Genomic DNA, 14,139 nt, shown 5'->3' with positions numbered 1-14,139 from the left:
CCTGCCAAATTTGAAATGCCTGTTGGGCAGCCATTTGGGATGGCCTTGAAAACATGGACCAGGCGTGACCACCGAGAGATGCAGACGAGAGAGAGAGATGGAGAGCACACGTGCGCTGGGCCACCACAACACGAGAGGAGAAGCAGTCACTGAAGGAGGGAAAGGCCAGGATGATGTGCTCTCACTGGTGATGAGAGAAGAGCGTTTCTAGAAAATGCTGGAAATTTCTAGAAGGTCCGTGACCTTCTGTAGCACCATCAGTGTTCCGGGTTCTGAGGGATGCCAGGAGGCCTTGGCACCCGCCTGTCCTCCCCACCACCATCCCCTTTGCTTACCCCTCCACGCTTCTCCAGCTGTCCTCATGTGAGTGCCCCAGCCCCGCCCTCTGGCTGCTACAGGTCCCCATGCCCCGTGGTCCCCGGAGAGTGCTGCCTTGGCAGAGCCTCAGCTGTTGGCCTCTGTCATGGAGACGGCAGCAGCTGCAGGCGACGGGCATTTGTGACCATTTGTCAGAATTCTCCCCTTCCTCCCTGGCCTGCCCTTCTGGAACATTTCTATCCCACGGCCCTGGAGACAGAGCTCATCTAGGGGTGGGAGGCCCAGGAGGGGACGGAAAGTACTGTCTGTGCTCTGCAGGAGAGCCAAGCTTCTTCCTGTGAGCTGGCTGTCACCCCCACCTGTGGTACCACTGGGGTGCCCAAGTAGGGTCCCGTTAACCATGTACTGTGCAGCTCTCTTCTGGGTGACCCCCATCTTGCATGGGGTATTACCCCCAAGTAGGAGGTGAAGAAATTGTGGCACGGAGACACTGGGGTCACACAGCTGGTTGGAAGTGCCAAGCTCTGGGGGCACACAGGTGAGAGGGGTGCCACCCAGGCAATGGCAAAGCCCCTCCCTCGCCACTATCCAGCCCCAGCCCCCACCCCAACAGCCTTGTTTCTACTTCTCTGGTGCTTTCTTCCCCAAGGCTGCTAGTTCCAGTTGGGCCTGGGCTGAAGACGGCCTGCCCACTGTTTGCACTTCGTGGTTTGGCCTCTCTATTACCAAATGCTCTGGGATTTTTCTGGAGCCGGGGGTGGGGAGGAATCTGCTGTCTGGCCCCAAGGCATGGCTGGTATTCAGAGGGAAGCAGGAAACCAGAGCCTGATAAATGCAGAGCTTAGTGCGAGTTCAGTGACCTGGGATGGCTGTGTGTCCAGCATCTTGGCTGCAAATGTGGCTCATGTTGTCCGGTTCATGTAGACCTTGAAGCAGGCCCCAGACCTTTGCACCCACAGGCCCATGTCTGGGTCTGTGTACCTGCCAGGAGCAGAGGCGAGGAGTAAGGCGGACATGCGTGCACCCTGGACGGGACACAGGGCAGGTTAGGGAGAGGATGCGGAGCGCAGTCAGTAGCTCAGTGGCCATGCTCCCGACAGGAAGGCCCACTCGTCCCTTCGAGGCCCGGCCTCCATGGGCGCCACGGCAAAGAAAGGAGCTCAGCAGGCTTCCTCCGAGCCTGTCCTTGAGACCTGCCTCTTACTTGGCCCAGGAACCCTGGAAAATCTGCTTTTCTCCATTCTCTGGATTGCCTGTTTTCATTTTTATAGAATGGAGACTCCTTTCCACAAAACATAACCCTAACCCTACAGGACTTCCAAGAGGAGAGATGGGAAGGACAAGTGGCCCTAACTCATCCTGTGACCTCAGTCAAGTTATTTGCCTCCGTGCACCCGAGTTTCCCTTATGTGAACCGCGGAGATAAAACTCGGGGTTGTCATTGGACCCGTCCATCCCACAAGCACGCACTGAGCCCTGCAGCCCACAGACACCATGCACTCTGGGTGGGGGTCGGGGGGTCACGCCTGTGAACAACACAGATAGGTTCCTGACCCCGGGGGGGCCCGCAGAGGACAGCACATCGATGACCAGTGTGTGGGTTACTTGTCGCATAAAGGTCATCTGTATCCAATAAAGTAAAGGCAGGAAAGGGTAGGGAGTACCTCGGCACGTGGGGGCATTGCTGTGACATGTGGGAGGTCTGGAAGATAATGTGGGGCTTCTGCAGCGACAGTGGTAGGCAGAGGCCTACGGTTCCTCTTAGAATTCCATCTTGGGGTCAGGGGCAGGGGACGGAGGTCAGTCCAGCCTGTGGGGCTCCAGAGTTGCTGGGTCAGAGTGAGCAGGGCTGGGAGGCATGGAGCCAGGCCCCCCGTGAGCCGCACCCCACCCTCCCTCACGGGCCTGAGAGCTGGGGTCCCAGGCCAAACCCAGGAAAGAGCGGGTTTCGTCAGGATGCTACAAGACCTGGGAGAGGCTCCCTCGGTTAAGCCCAGAGGTTTCTGTAACCTCTCTTTGGCCTGTTTTCCAGGCAGCTCTGCCTCCTGCTGAATGCAGAGAACATCTTTCACTCAATGGCAGACATCCTGCTCCGAGAGGAGGACCTCAAGTTTGCCTCGACCATGGTCCATACCCTCAACACCATCCTGCTCACCTCCACGGAGCTCTTCCAGCTGAGAAACCAGCTCAAGGACCTGAAGACTCTGGTACTCCGCGTCCACGGGCTCGGGTCCCGGGTTTGGTCCCGCGCGCACGCAGGCGCACAGGCGCACTAAGCCACCCTCGCCCCGGGGGACTCATAGTGGGGGGGGAGGGGGAGACGGGACAAAATCTGAGATCTCCGGGTCCAGTGTGAACTATGGACTTCCCTGGCTTGCTGCTCAGTGCCAATCATGGCAGTAAGTCAGAGGCTGTCTCCTTGGAGCCACCTGCTGCAGAGATTTCTGCCCACGGAAGGCTCTGGACTCTGCTCCAGGGTCCGCGTGCCCTCCCCGAGCTGCCAAAGACTTTGCATTTTCCCCTTGTTGACACCCCACCCCCTACCCCGCACATCAAGCAGACTGGCTTCTGGGACCCAGTGGCTCACGCCTCCTGGGCCGTGCTGCCCTGTGTGAGTCAGGCTTCTGGGTTAAATAGTTGCCAGACATCAGGGATCGTTGCTGTCCCTACCCTCCTCCTCAGCCGTGGTCCTTCCCTCAAACAGGGGAACAGATCTGTCTCAAAAGGCCCCCTGTCCTAAGCCAGGGTGTCACGGTGCTGCCTGGCCCAGGCTTTGGATAAGGGCCCAGTGGGGCTGATCAGTGAGAGTGAGGTGGGGGGCTGCTCACTGTGCTGCCAGCCTGCCCTGGGGTCAGTGTCCGGTCAAGGGCTTCGCGTGGCCCACGGGCAGGAGGCTGAGCTTCGGAAGGCCTCCGGAAGTGGCTGCCACTCCGGCTGTGCTCGTGGCTCCAGCGGTTTCGTTCCCCGCTGTGGGCCGTGGTCTCCACCCCACCTCCTCCCCCGGCTCAGACCCCGTCTCTGCTCCCTCTCAGGGAGTCTCAAGGATGTCCACGCCTGCTTTAGGGCATCTCAGGCCAGGAGACTCAGAATGACCAGGCCACACCTCTGCCTTCTTTCTGTGGTTCTTTCCACACACTTGCAGAGGACTGACTTAAGAATTTTCCTCGGGGCAGGGGCTCCCTGCGTGTGGGCTCAGCTCCTGGGCTGGTTCCTGAGGACCAGGCGGGCTGGAGAGGAGGGAGGAGATGTGGCATCTAAGCATGAGATGGGGTGCTGCCGGGGAGACCCCCAAGGCCTGAGGAAGCCTTCTCCCAGCCCCACAGGCTCCGGGACCACAGAGTTCCGGGGAGGACAGTTACCGTTCTTTGCCGAGGGCAGGAACGCCAGCGCAGAGGACAGGCTCACGCCCGACCAGGCCCTCACAGCAGCACCACGTGGCTCTGTGGGACTGGAGTAATGACAGGGTCTGAGGAGGAGCTGTCAGCGTTTCCTTTGTGACGGCTTGTTGCCCAGCTGGGCTGCCAAACACAGCCCTGGGTGCTGAGCTGGCTCCCCGGCACTGCGCAAGAGCCCCCGGATCTCAGGCCCCGGGTGGGAAGGAGTCGGGGCTGCGTCGGCCGCTCACACCGCTTCCCCCTCAGGAGAGCCAGAACCTATTCTGCTGCCTCTACCGCTCCTGGTGCCACAACCCCGTCACAACCGTGTCCCTGTGCTTCCTCACCCAGAACTACCGGCACGCCTACGACCTCATCCAGAAGTTGTATCCTTCCCGTTCATCCGCCCAGGTGGCAGGCCCAACAGCCACGCTCCTGCCCCATCACCCCCCTCCCTGCCTCCAGGCCTCGTGACCCCAGGACCTTGGAGGACACCGAGACGGGTGTATTTGAGAGCAAGCTGGGGGCAGCAGACCGGGTCATCTGGGTCTCGTGGCAGGAGCTGCCCTGGCAGAACCTTGTAAGCCAGGGATCAAGGCTGAGGGGTGCTGACGGGGCCACCTAGGTGCGGGCGCCCCTAGGTGGGGGCAGGGAGAGGCCCCGGGAATGGGGAAGGTGGGTGGACTGCAGTGGGGGGACCTGGGTGAGGCCTGCACGCTTGAGTTCTGGTGTCTGCACCATTGCTGGTGAACTCAAGGACCTTTGGGGGCCACAGAGCCAGAGGGAGCCCAGGTTGGCTGGGACAGCGGGGAGAAGCAGGCCGGGGGAGAGGCCTCAGCCAAGAGAAGACCCGCAGCTCGCCTTGGGGCCTGGAAAGGCATCCATGGGCAGATTGGTCACAGTTCTTAGAAGGCTGAAGCACACCAGCTTCCTCTGTGAATGCCTGGCGCATGACCCTGGATTAAAAAGCTGCTTAGGACACAAAATGGGCCTCCTTTCCTGATGGGACTGGGAACTGGGGGTTAGGAGAGAAGGGCCCTGAGGGTTGAGTGGAGGGAGGGAACCCTCCACTGAGGGTTGGTGTGGCCTCGCCTCACTCCCTGAGGGCCTGCTCTCTGTCCACACCCTAGATTTGCTTTTCTCAGTCATTGGCGTGGCCCAGAGACTGTAGGCCACATGCTTGCGCTTGCGGCAGCCCTGACCTTGGTCCTGCCGACAGGCGTCCACCCAGGCAGGAACCGGGACCTTCCCTGCTCAGCCTCCCCCCCGCCCGCCCCCTCCCCCCAGTCTGCAGGGCTGAGATAAGAGCCTTTCAGAGCCGGGAGGGCACAGAGAGCCCCCATGCAGACCGGAGTGCCCACGCCGGGGGACCCCTGGGCCCTTTTTCACTGAGACGGATGGAGAGGCAAAGAGGCAGGTGGACTGGTGGACCTTTGTGCTTCAGCAGAGCAGGTTCTGCTTCTGAAGCCAGGGCCCGGGTGGGAGGAACACACGTTCCCAGCCCCTGAGTCCCTGCTCTCAGGCGGCCTGCACCCCCATGGAGGCCCCTCCCAGAGACCGGCCATCCCGGCCCAGTAGTCAGACTTTCCTTGACCCCCACGCAGCGGAGACCTGGAGGTCACAGTGGATTTCCTCACAGAGGTGGACAAGCTGGTGCAGCTGATCGAGTGCCCCATCTTCACATGTAAGAGCCCCGCGGGGAGGGGGCGGGGGGGCTCCCCCCACCAGCGGAGGGCGGGGGGGGGGGTTCCTCCAGTGCCGGAACAAAAGACCGGGGATGACAGGGCTGGGGCGTCCAGTCCAGCAAGACCGGGACGGGTGGCATCAGGACGAGCGCCTGAAGGTGGGTCTCGGGGACGCAGGCCATCTGAACGTGAATGACATCCCCGCTGGGGGACCCGGAGCGGCCCGTCCGGAGCTGTTTCCGTGCCCCCTGCAAAGGCACTGCCCTATGCCCCCTCAGACACTGCGGGGCTCCCCGGGCCCACCTGCAGGGGCTTCTCTGTGCCTGGGAGCCACGTCCTCCCCTCTCTGCAAAGCAGAGCTGGTGTTCGCGGGGAGCAGCTGGGCAGGAGCTGCCAGATGATCACATTCAGGCTGAATGTGCAGAAGGGGCCGCTGGCCGCCGGCTGGGGCGCACAGCCCTTGGCATCTCAGCGCACCTGGCACTTGCTCCCCAGAGAGGGCAGCCCCTGGAATAAAAATCCCGCGCTTGCAGTAAGGTCAGGAAGCAAGGAGGCAGCCCTGCCGGTGGCCTCCCTCCTGTCCTGCTGGTTGCCCCAGACTCCTGCTCCCCGGCAGCGCCTCAGACCCATCTGAGCTTCTCCACGAAGCCGGCACCACGGGGCTAGAGGCCCAAGACAAAGACCCTGTTCCCAGCGGCGTGCAGCCAAGCCTATCCCACGTGGTCCCCTGGCCTCACATCTCACTTCTCCAAGGGCTTTCTGGGGCAGCCAGGCACACACACTCTCCCGAGGTCAGGTCCAGCCTGATCCTGGAGAAGCCGCGAGCGCCCTCTCACCAGGTCCAGAGCTTTGTAGGGGTGACCGCACCAGATACACCCTGCTCCTGCTCAGCTCCGCATCCCGCTCCCGGCTTGCCTGGCCCCTCCTGGGGACTGGCTTGGTCCCTCCTGGGGACTGGCTTGGCCCCCCCTGGGGACTGGCTTGGCCCCACAGCCCCAGCTTCCCCAAGGCCCGGGGTGGGGACTGGACTGAAACAGGCTCATGCCCCTGCTACTCAGGTCTCCACGGGCGGCTCCTCCCTGCAGCAAGAAGAGGGTTGGGGTGCGGGGGCTGGGGCAGCTGGGCTTGGCTGCTCTGGCTCCAGCATCAGCCCAGACCCCCGCACGGCTGCTGGGGTGCCATGGCCTCTCCGGGTGCTGGCGGCACATTCCCCACCGGCGATGCCTGGGACTGGGCCTTCGAGACACAAGAAGGCAGGAGCCCGTGATTCTCCCGGAGGGGCTCAGAGGAAGGCAGCGTGGGGCTGCTGACTTGGGACAGGAGCTGGGCAGGAGCGGGGCGCCGCTCCCATCTAGCTGGGTCCTGACAGGGCTGGTGCCTGAGGTGGCTTTCCAGAAGCACCTACCGGACACTCCGGAACTTGGTGTGTGTTTCGCCACACGCACCAGCGTTCTTCCATCCTGCCCTCCCTTAAAGCTGCCCTAATCCGGGCTTTCTCTCCTGCTCACCCTATTTATAGCTCTCTTGTGTTGGCACGTGCAGAGCGGACCGGGGAATCTGTTACACTCCAGGCCCCGAGCCCCCTATTACCAGGCTGCAGTGAGGGTAGGGGCTCAGGGCCGAGGCCCCACGGCAGCACAGGGGTCATCAGGCCGAGGGCTCGCCCAGCACAGATGGGCAGGAAGAAAGAGGGGGGACGCCCCAAGGACAGGCGAGATGACCCTGGAGGAGGGGGCGGACACATCTGGCTGTGGGGGAGCCGCCGCCTCCCTCTAAAGCACCGCCCTCTGGCTGGCCGGCTCCCAGGCAGGCCTGGGGCGGTGGCTGAGCCCTGACCTCTCCCCTCTGCCCCGCCACAGATCTGCGCCTGCAGCTCCTAGACGTGAAGAGCCACCCGCACCTGATCAAGGCCCTGTACGGCCTGCTCATGCTGCTGCCGCAGAGCAGCGCCTTCCAGCTGCTGTCCCGCCGGCTGCAGTGCGTGCCCAACCCTGAGCTGCTCCAGACCGAGTGAGTGCGGCTGGGGACCGCTGCCCCCCACCCCGCCCCCAGGGGAGGCCGGCCAGAGGGGTCAGGCCCAGAGGGGTCTCCCTCACCTCGGAACTACAGCCCCCAGGCACCATGGAGACCCGCCACCCCACTGTCACCGGCCCTCGGGCCTCTCGGGGCCCCAGGCGGAGGGGCTCTAGGATGGTTGACAAGGTGGCACAGGCTAACGATACCTTCTCCACGTGGTCAGGGTTGAGTTAGTCAAAAACTAAGAGAGCATGCCAGAGTCACCCAGACGGATGCCCCTGGAGGGAAGCCGCTTGCAGGACGTGGTGGAGGGAGTTCAGTTCACATCCTAGGCCAGAGATAAGCGCCCAGTCCCATGCAGGCAGGCCTGAGAGCCCGGCCTTGAGTGGCCCTCTCCTCGGTCTACGGCAGAGGCTCCAGCCTGGGCCTCAGAGAGACCCCAGCCTCCCTGCGACCTTCCGAAGCCTATCCTGGATGGGATGGGAGACGGGCTGCAGGGGAAGAGCAGGTCCTGGGCACACCGCCACCACAAGTCCCAGCATGGCCACCTCCAGGCAGGAGGGCTGTGGCCCCGGGGGCGGGGGGCTGTCCAGCCCGGCTCCCACCCCAAGCCCACGGCTGGCCCGGCCCCCAGAGCCTGCGGGGCTGTGTCTATATTTGGTAACCCTTGCAGGCTCTGCCTCATCCACAGGCATCTGGCATCCGAGATGGAAAATTTCACTTGTCAGGTCGCCATGGAAACCAGCAGAGCCACTGAGGAGATTTACGCTGAATGGAGCGCACACAGCTTGCATCAGATGCCCTGTGTGTCGAGAGTTCCCTCCCAGGCTGTTGGAGCCACTTGGCAGGCCTGGCACCTCGCTCTCGTGAAGGGCCTCGGGCTTCGGCCCCTGGGACTGATGCGGGCAGCCTTGGAATGGGCAGCCTGACACTCAGGGCCCCGGACCCAAGCCCCTGTGCCCTCTGTGGTACTGGCTTTAGGCTCCCACCACCCCTCCCGTCAGGCTTGACCTCTCCAGAGGCTGGTTGCAGACCACCTGACAGGCTGGCTACCTAGGCCGGTTGGAGGGGCTTGAGCCCCCCGCAGATATGCCCCTACCCCCCACCCCGGCCAAGGCCCAGCTCCTGCCTACCCCACCCACTTTCCCAGACAGCGGTGCTCCAGGAGGCAGAGCTGGGCACAGTCCTGGCTGCTCCTAGTGATGCCTGAGTGATCCCCGGGGAGCAGGGAGTAGCGTCCCTGGCCTGGCCTCTGCACCAGCCTTTCTACTGTCCAGTGAGTGTTAGGGTCACCTGGCAGGCACGTAGGAGGAAAGGTGCAGCTGGCGAGGAGGGGAGAAGGAGGCAGGAAGGGCTGCTTCCTGTGACCTTTGGTTCTGGTCCCCACCCCCAACCAGCCCGCCTTCCAGACCCTGCAATGCTGAGGGCCATATGCCTATCAGAGCTCTGCCCACGACATCTTGTGGGGGGTGGGGATGTAAAGCTCACGGTAGTAGGAGCCCTCACGGCATGCTCCAGGCCCAGGTACAAGTTTGCAGAGGGAGGAGAGCTGGGGAAAAAGGATTCTCCCTAAGCCTCCCATAGTCGGAGTCAAGGGAGTCTTGGGCCAAGGGTTTGAGACCTCTGGGTTCTCACGTCAGTGGGCAGGTCACAGGCCTGGACTAGGATCTAAGTTTTTTTTTTGTTTGTTTGTGCGTTTTGTTTTTTTGTTTTTTTTTCTTTTAGTTTAACAGAGACAGAGATCACAAGTAGGCAGAGAGGCAGGCAGAGAGAGAGGGGGAAGCAGGCTCCCCGCTGAGCAGAGAGCCCGATATAGGGGTTCAGTTCCAGGACCCTGAGATCATGACCTGAGCCGAAGGCAGAGGCTTAACCCACTGAGCCACCCAGGCACCCCCTGGACTAGGATCTGATCCAGGCTCTGCTAAAGATTTGCTGTGTGACCTCAGATCCTCTCTTGGTTCTCGGTTTCTTCCTTAGTAAATGAGCATTTGTGTTAAACGGATGCTTGAGGCTCGGCCCAGCCTTCAAGGCCCCAGGTGCCCAGCCTTTCCTCGCAGGGACCCTGGAAGAGTTGGCACAGATACGCGCAAGGAGACATTGGGCGGGGAGGGGGCCCCAGGAACAGCTGGGGGAGGGGTCAGATTGCAGGGTGGGCACAGAGGGACAGCTCACACCCAGGAAAGGGAGACAGGGACAGTCTCAGCCCTGGGAGGGGCAGGCAGCTGGAAGACAGCTTTGGGTTGCCTGACAGGCCTGCAAGCCAGGAACAGCTGGCGGGGGGGGGGGGGTTCTGTACCCCTCCCCCATCCCTCATTCTGTGTGCTCAAGGCACCAGCAGGGCTCGGAGACCCTGGCCACGCTCAGGCTTCCAGGCCACTCCCCAGAAACCATCTCAGTGATGCAGGAGGGAACCTCTGAAGCAAAAAAGCTGGTCACAGGTGCATGGGTGGGGGTGGCAGGAGAGGGCCAGCTTTGGCTCTGGAATCCCATCTCCGCTGCTGGTGGGGTGTCCCCCAGCCACTGACTGCCCGCGGGGTGTTGTCAACAGAGCAGGAAGGGCTTGCGCAGCAGCCGTGCCCACTGTGACAGGCAGGGAGAGGAGCCCTGGCCCACGTGCTCAGAGGAGACCTACCCTACCCCCACGGGACACGCTTCTCCCCACTCCCCCCCCCACAGAAGACCTCAGGCCAGGAGGGGTCCAGGGAGGGAGGCCGAGTCACCGAGGGCCCAGGGAGCACAAGGTGTGGCCCATTCCTCCCCACCCCCACACGCTGCCCCAGCCACCTCTGGGCAGATCCCCTGGGTTGGCTGCCACTGCTGGCGTCTCCACGGAAACCCCTAATCTCAGTCCTGCCTCTAGACCTGACGCCTGGGCTTGGCATACACACCCACGGACGCCCAGGCACGTACTGCAGTGTCCCGTCTGGGCGCGTGTTCCCAGGCCCACAGGTGTCCCGCATCTCTGCCTGCGGGGCTGGGGCAGCGCCTGGCCACTCCCTAGCGAGAGCTCTAAGCCGCAGGGTGTCCCTCGGCTTCCCCAGAAGCCCAGGTTACTCTCTCAGGGCGGTGACACCGGGACCGCAGAGCTACTGTGACAGGGAGCCCCCTTCCCCGTTCCCAGGGGAGCTGAATACAGGAGCTGGAGTTCAGAATGCTGCCCGCAGTCTGCCCCCACCAGAGCCACCCGGCTCCTGCTGGCCTTTGTTGAACCGATGTTGCCTGAGGCCCAGGAAAACGGGGACCACGCCACTGTCTAGGGTGCCTTCAGCAGGAGGGGAACATCCTGAGTAGGTAGGGGGTCACCTCCAAGCTCCAGCCCCATCCTGACCACGGGAAGGGTTCCCACCGCCCCTGGTCCTGCCTCAGCAGCCAGGTGAGTGGTCGGAGAGGCCTGTCAGGGGCCAAGCTTATTGGGGAGGGTTTCCTTTGGGTGAATTGCCATCGTTTTCCCCCCAAGTGGACTGAGCCGCAGATATACAGGCGGCCTTGAGCTGCTGGGCCCCGGCTGGCCTCACCTCAGAGGACCAGGGTTGTAGCCACAGTGGCCGCCCATCAAGCTGGGGCTGAGCACCAGGCTAAGCTCTTCGGTGTCGAATCTGAGGGAACCCTCACACCTACCCCATGGAGTGGCTTCTGTGGCCGTCCCCCTCTTGGAGCCACGGGTCCAAGGTCCAGTGGCTAGGAAGTGGTCATATTCCAGTCGGATCCCAGCTTATCTAGCTTGCGTGCTCAGCTGTTGTGCCTCAGTGTTGGGGTCTGTCTGTGAACTCAGGGGGCCAAGGATTCTCATGAACAGCCCACAGGCTTCATGAGACCCCCCACCCCTTACTAGGGCCACCAGGCCTCAGGGGCTAGAAGCAAATATTTTTCCAGCCCACACAGATCTGTTTCCTAAGCCAGGGAGGCTCAGTTGAGAGAAGCAGACTTCCAGGAGACTCTCTGAAGGGGTGCTTATACACAGGGCAGGGTCCCACGGGATCTAGTCCCTGGGGCAAGCTGAACAGGGCTATTACCCTGCACGACCCCAGGGAGCATCAGGCACATTGTAGCTGCGTTCTGCACGATCTGTGCAACCGTACAGAGCAGGGCGAGGGGGTAGTAACGACAGGAGTTGTAGGAACCGTCAGCATGCCCGGTGGTGAAACCAGCTCTTCTCCCTCAGGGACAGAAAATGACCACAGGTCTTTAGACCTCAACACTCAAAAATCGATGTCCTGCCAAAGCTGAAGGCCCAGTAGAGTCTCTTCAGGAGTAGACAATCCCTGTTGTCTGCAGGCCTAGTCCTGCCCCAGAGAAAGGGCCAGGCTGCCTCCTCCCCCTTCTCCCTGGACCCTGTTCCAGGCCCCAGCTGGCTTCCTGGCTGGCTGCTAGCCCTGGCTTTCGCCCCAAAGGGAGCCAGTCGTAAACAGGAAATGCTTCCCGATGCGGTGCCTGCTCTGGGCCCCATCACCAGCCCACAGACTGAAGACCATATCCAAGCAGCCCTGTTGACCGGTCCCAGCACTTGAGGGGGAGGGGATGTTCACGGGGCTCCCCTGCTTTGGGGCTGACCGTTGGGCAAGGGATCCCGGGCCTGAGGCAGACCTCCTCCCCAAAGTTGAGCTCCGTGAGCCTGTGGCCCTGCCCTGACCCCGGCCCTCCTATGCCTGGTGCCACCAGGCCCCCAGCTCCCTCCCGGCCTTGCCGAGACTGATGCTGGGCCCTTCTTCTTCCCCAGAGCCAGTCTACAAGCAGCCCCCAAGGCGCAAAAAGCGGATTCCCCCAGCATCGACTATGCAGAGCTGCTGCAGCACTTTGAGAAGGTCCAGAAGAAGCATCTGGAAGTTCGGCACCAGCGGAGTGGGCGTGGGGATCACCTGGACCGGAGGGTTGTCCTCTGACGGTCCTGGCATGGAGAAGGGCCCAAGGAGTGGCCCCATGGAGCATTCAGGGTCTTCGGGTCCCCTCCCTGAGGAGCTCAAACACCTGCCTCAAAGGCGGGGCCGGGCCTGGCCACCAGTGCGGGGTAGGGGTACAGAGGCTGGCCGCTCAAGCTCCTCACACAGCCCAGCCCTCAGGGCCCCCCCATTGCTGGCAGCTGCGCCCTGGTGCTCAGGCAGCCGGCTTCCCACCGGGGTGCGGCCGAAGCCTCAGCCACCACCGTTCTCTGGGACCAGTCTCTTTCTAACATCCTCTCGTAAAAGAGCTTGACCTCTCCAGCCCGCCAGAGCTCTGGCCTCGCGCTGTGTGCGCACACTGGAGTATGCATACCTGTCTGCAGACAGGGACCAGCCCGGAAGTCCGTATCAATGACACAGCCCCTGCCTCAATAAAGAAGTGACGGGAAACTCTCAGCCGCACGTGCTTGCTCCTTCCCACTGGCACCGGCTCTCTGCCTGCCTGATGCCCACAGCTGCTCCAGGACCATGTTGCCCCAAGGAGCGCTGGCTGCACCTGGAGGCTGGTCACCTGACAGTTCCCTGATGGGTGTGTTCTGGGTCCCACTCACACCACTGGGACCCACCCCTTCCTAGAGACCACCAAGCACTGGCCTGGCCTGAAACCCTGACCCCTACCTTCCCAGACACCTGACTTTTCCACCCAGATTCCCCTGGGGAATGCGGCGACGTCCCCCTTGAACAGGGGAACCAAACCTTGAGTTTCTGAATGAAAGGGCATGCCCTGCAGGCTGCACTTCACTGGAAATGGAAGGGCAGGGATTGAGTAAGCATCTCAGGTGCCCACCTTGATTTGGCTAAATAAGCCGCATTAGCACAGGCGTGGGCCTGAGTCCACCAGACTCCAGCTCTGGGCAACCTCTGAGTGGCCTAATGAGCACCCAGGTGGTTCTCATGAAGGCGCCCGGGGTGGGGGAGAATGAGTTTGTGCCTCTCGGGGAGGGTGGGTTTCCCGGCCTGGAGTCTCCAGGACCAAGGGCTGTACGCGCCCGTCGTCCACGTGAACACAGCCTGCGTCCCCACACACGTGCGCCCAGGCGTCGGGGACTGGGGCCGGCAGCCCACCTCTGCCCCGCTGGTCTGACACAAGCCCCCCCGCTGCCGAGTAAGCAGGTTGCCCCGACCCGGTCACGACACCCCAAAAGCTCATCCTACCCCTTCCCTTACCCCCCAGTGCGAGTGGCTTCGGTCCCGCTTGGAAAAGCAGCCAAAGAGCTTTTGGAGGACCGTGCGGACTCATCATTGCCGGGGATGGAACGTCCCAAGGCGGGCAAAACCCCACGCCCCCCACCCGCTGTGTGTCGTGTATTGCGCCCGCGGGACGCCCCCAGAGGAGTCCAGCCCACCGCCCGATCCCTAAAAGCGACCGAAGACCCCGACCCGAGACCACAGGCTGGAATAGGGGTGCCGAGCCCCTTCCCGGGGGGTTGGGCAGACACCCAACTCCCGGGCTCCACCCGCCAGGCAGCCCCGCGGGCCCCGCCCCAGCGCCGCCCCCGGCCCGCTGCGGCGCCCGAGCCCGCCGGCCCCGCTCGCCCGGCCAGTCCGGCTGCTCCCGGGCTCGGATTTCAAAGCCGGGCTCCGGCGCTGAATGGGCCTGCGCCCGGCCGGCCTTTCCCACAGCCCCCGCCCCCCACCCCCGCCGCGGTCCTCCCTCCGCCGCGCCCACGTGACGCCCGAGCCGCCGCGGCTCGGATTACCGCCGGCGCTCCAGTCCCCGCGCCGAGGCCGCGCCGCCAGCTGCCCGCGCCGCGCCCCCCGCGCCGCCCGCCCGCCCCGCCGCGCCATGGCCCGCGCCGCCCCGCCGCG

At 63.1% G+C, this 14,139-nt stretch overlaps 1 protein-coding gene across 1 annotated transcript in view; it reads left to right on the top strand.

The window, feature by feature from the left end:
- Positions 1–12,726, top strand: part of VAC14 (VAC14 component of PIKFYVE complex) — a 99,597-nt gene extending 86,871 nt beyond the window's left edge. The window contains exons 15-19 of the mRNA XM_045987901.1: positions 2,351–2,525; positions 3,960–4,078; positions 5,297–5,376; positions 7,237–7,387; positions 12,111–12,726. Coding sequence (XP_045843857.1) covers positions 2,351–2,525; positions 3,960–4,078; positions 5,297–5,376; positions 7,237–7,387; positions 12,111–12,273 — 688 coding nt within the window. The 3' untranslated portion in view covers positions 12,274–12,726. The remainder of the gene's footprint in view (positions 1–2,350; positions 2,526–3,959; positions 4,079–5,296; positions 5,377–7,236; positions 7,388–12,110) is intronic.
- The last annotated feature ends 1,413 nt before the right edge of the window (positions 12,727–14,139 follow it).

This window comes from Meles meles, chromosome 19 (assembly GCF_922984935.1).
Source record: "Meles meles chromosome 19, mMelMel3.1 paternal haplotype, whole genome shotgun sequence".
NCBI lineage: Eukaryota > Metazoa > Chordata > Mammalia > Carnivora > Mustelidae > Meles > Meles meles.
Note: the sequence above shows the minus strand (reverse complement) of the source record. Positions and strands in the feature narration are given on the sequence as shown.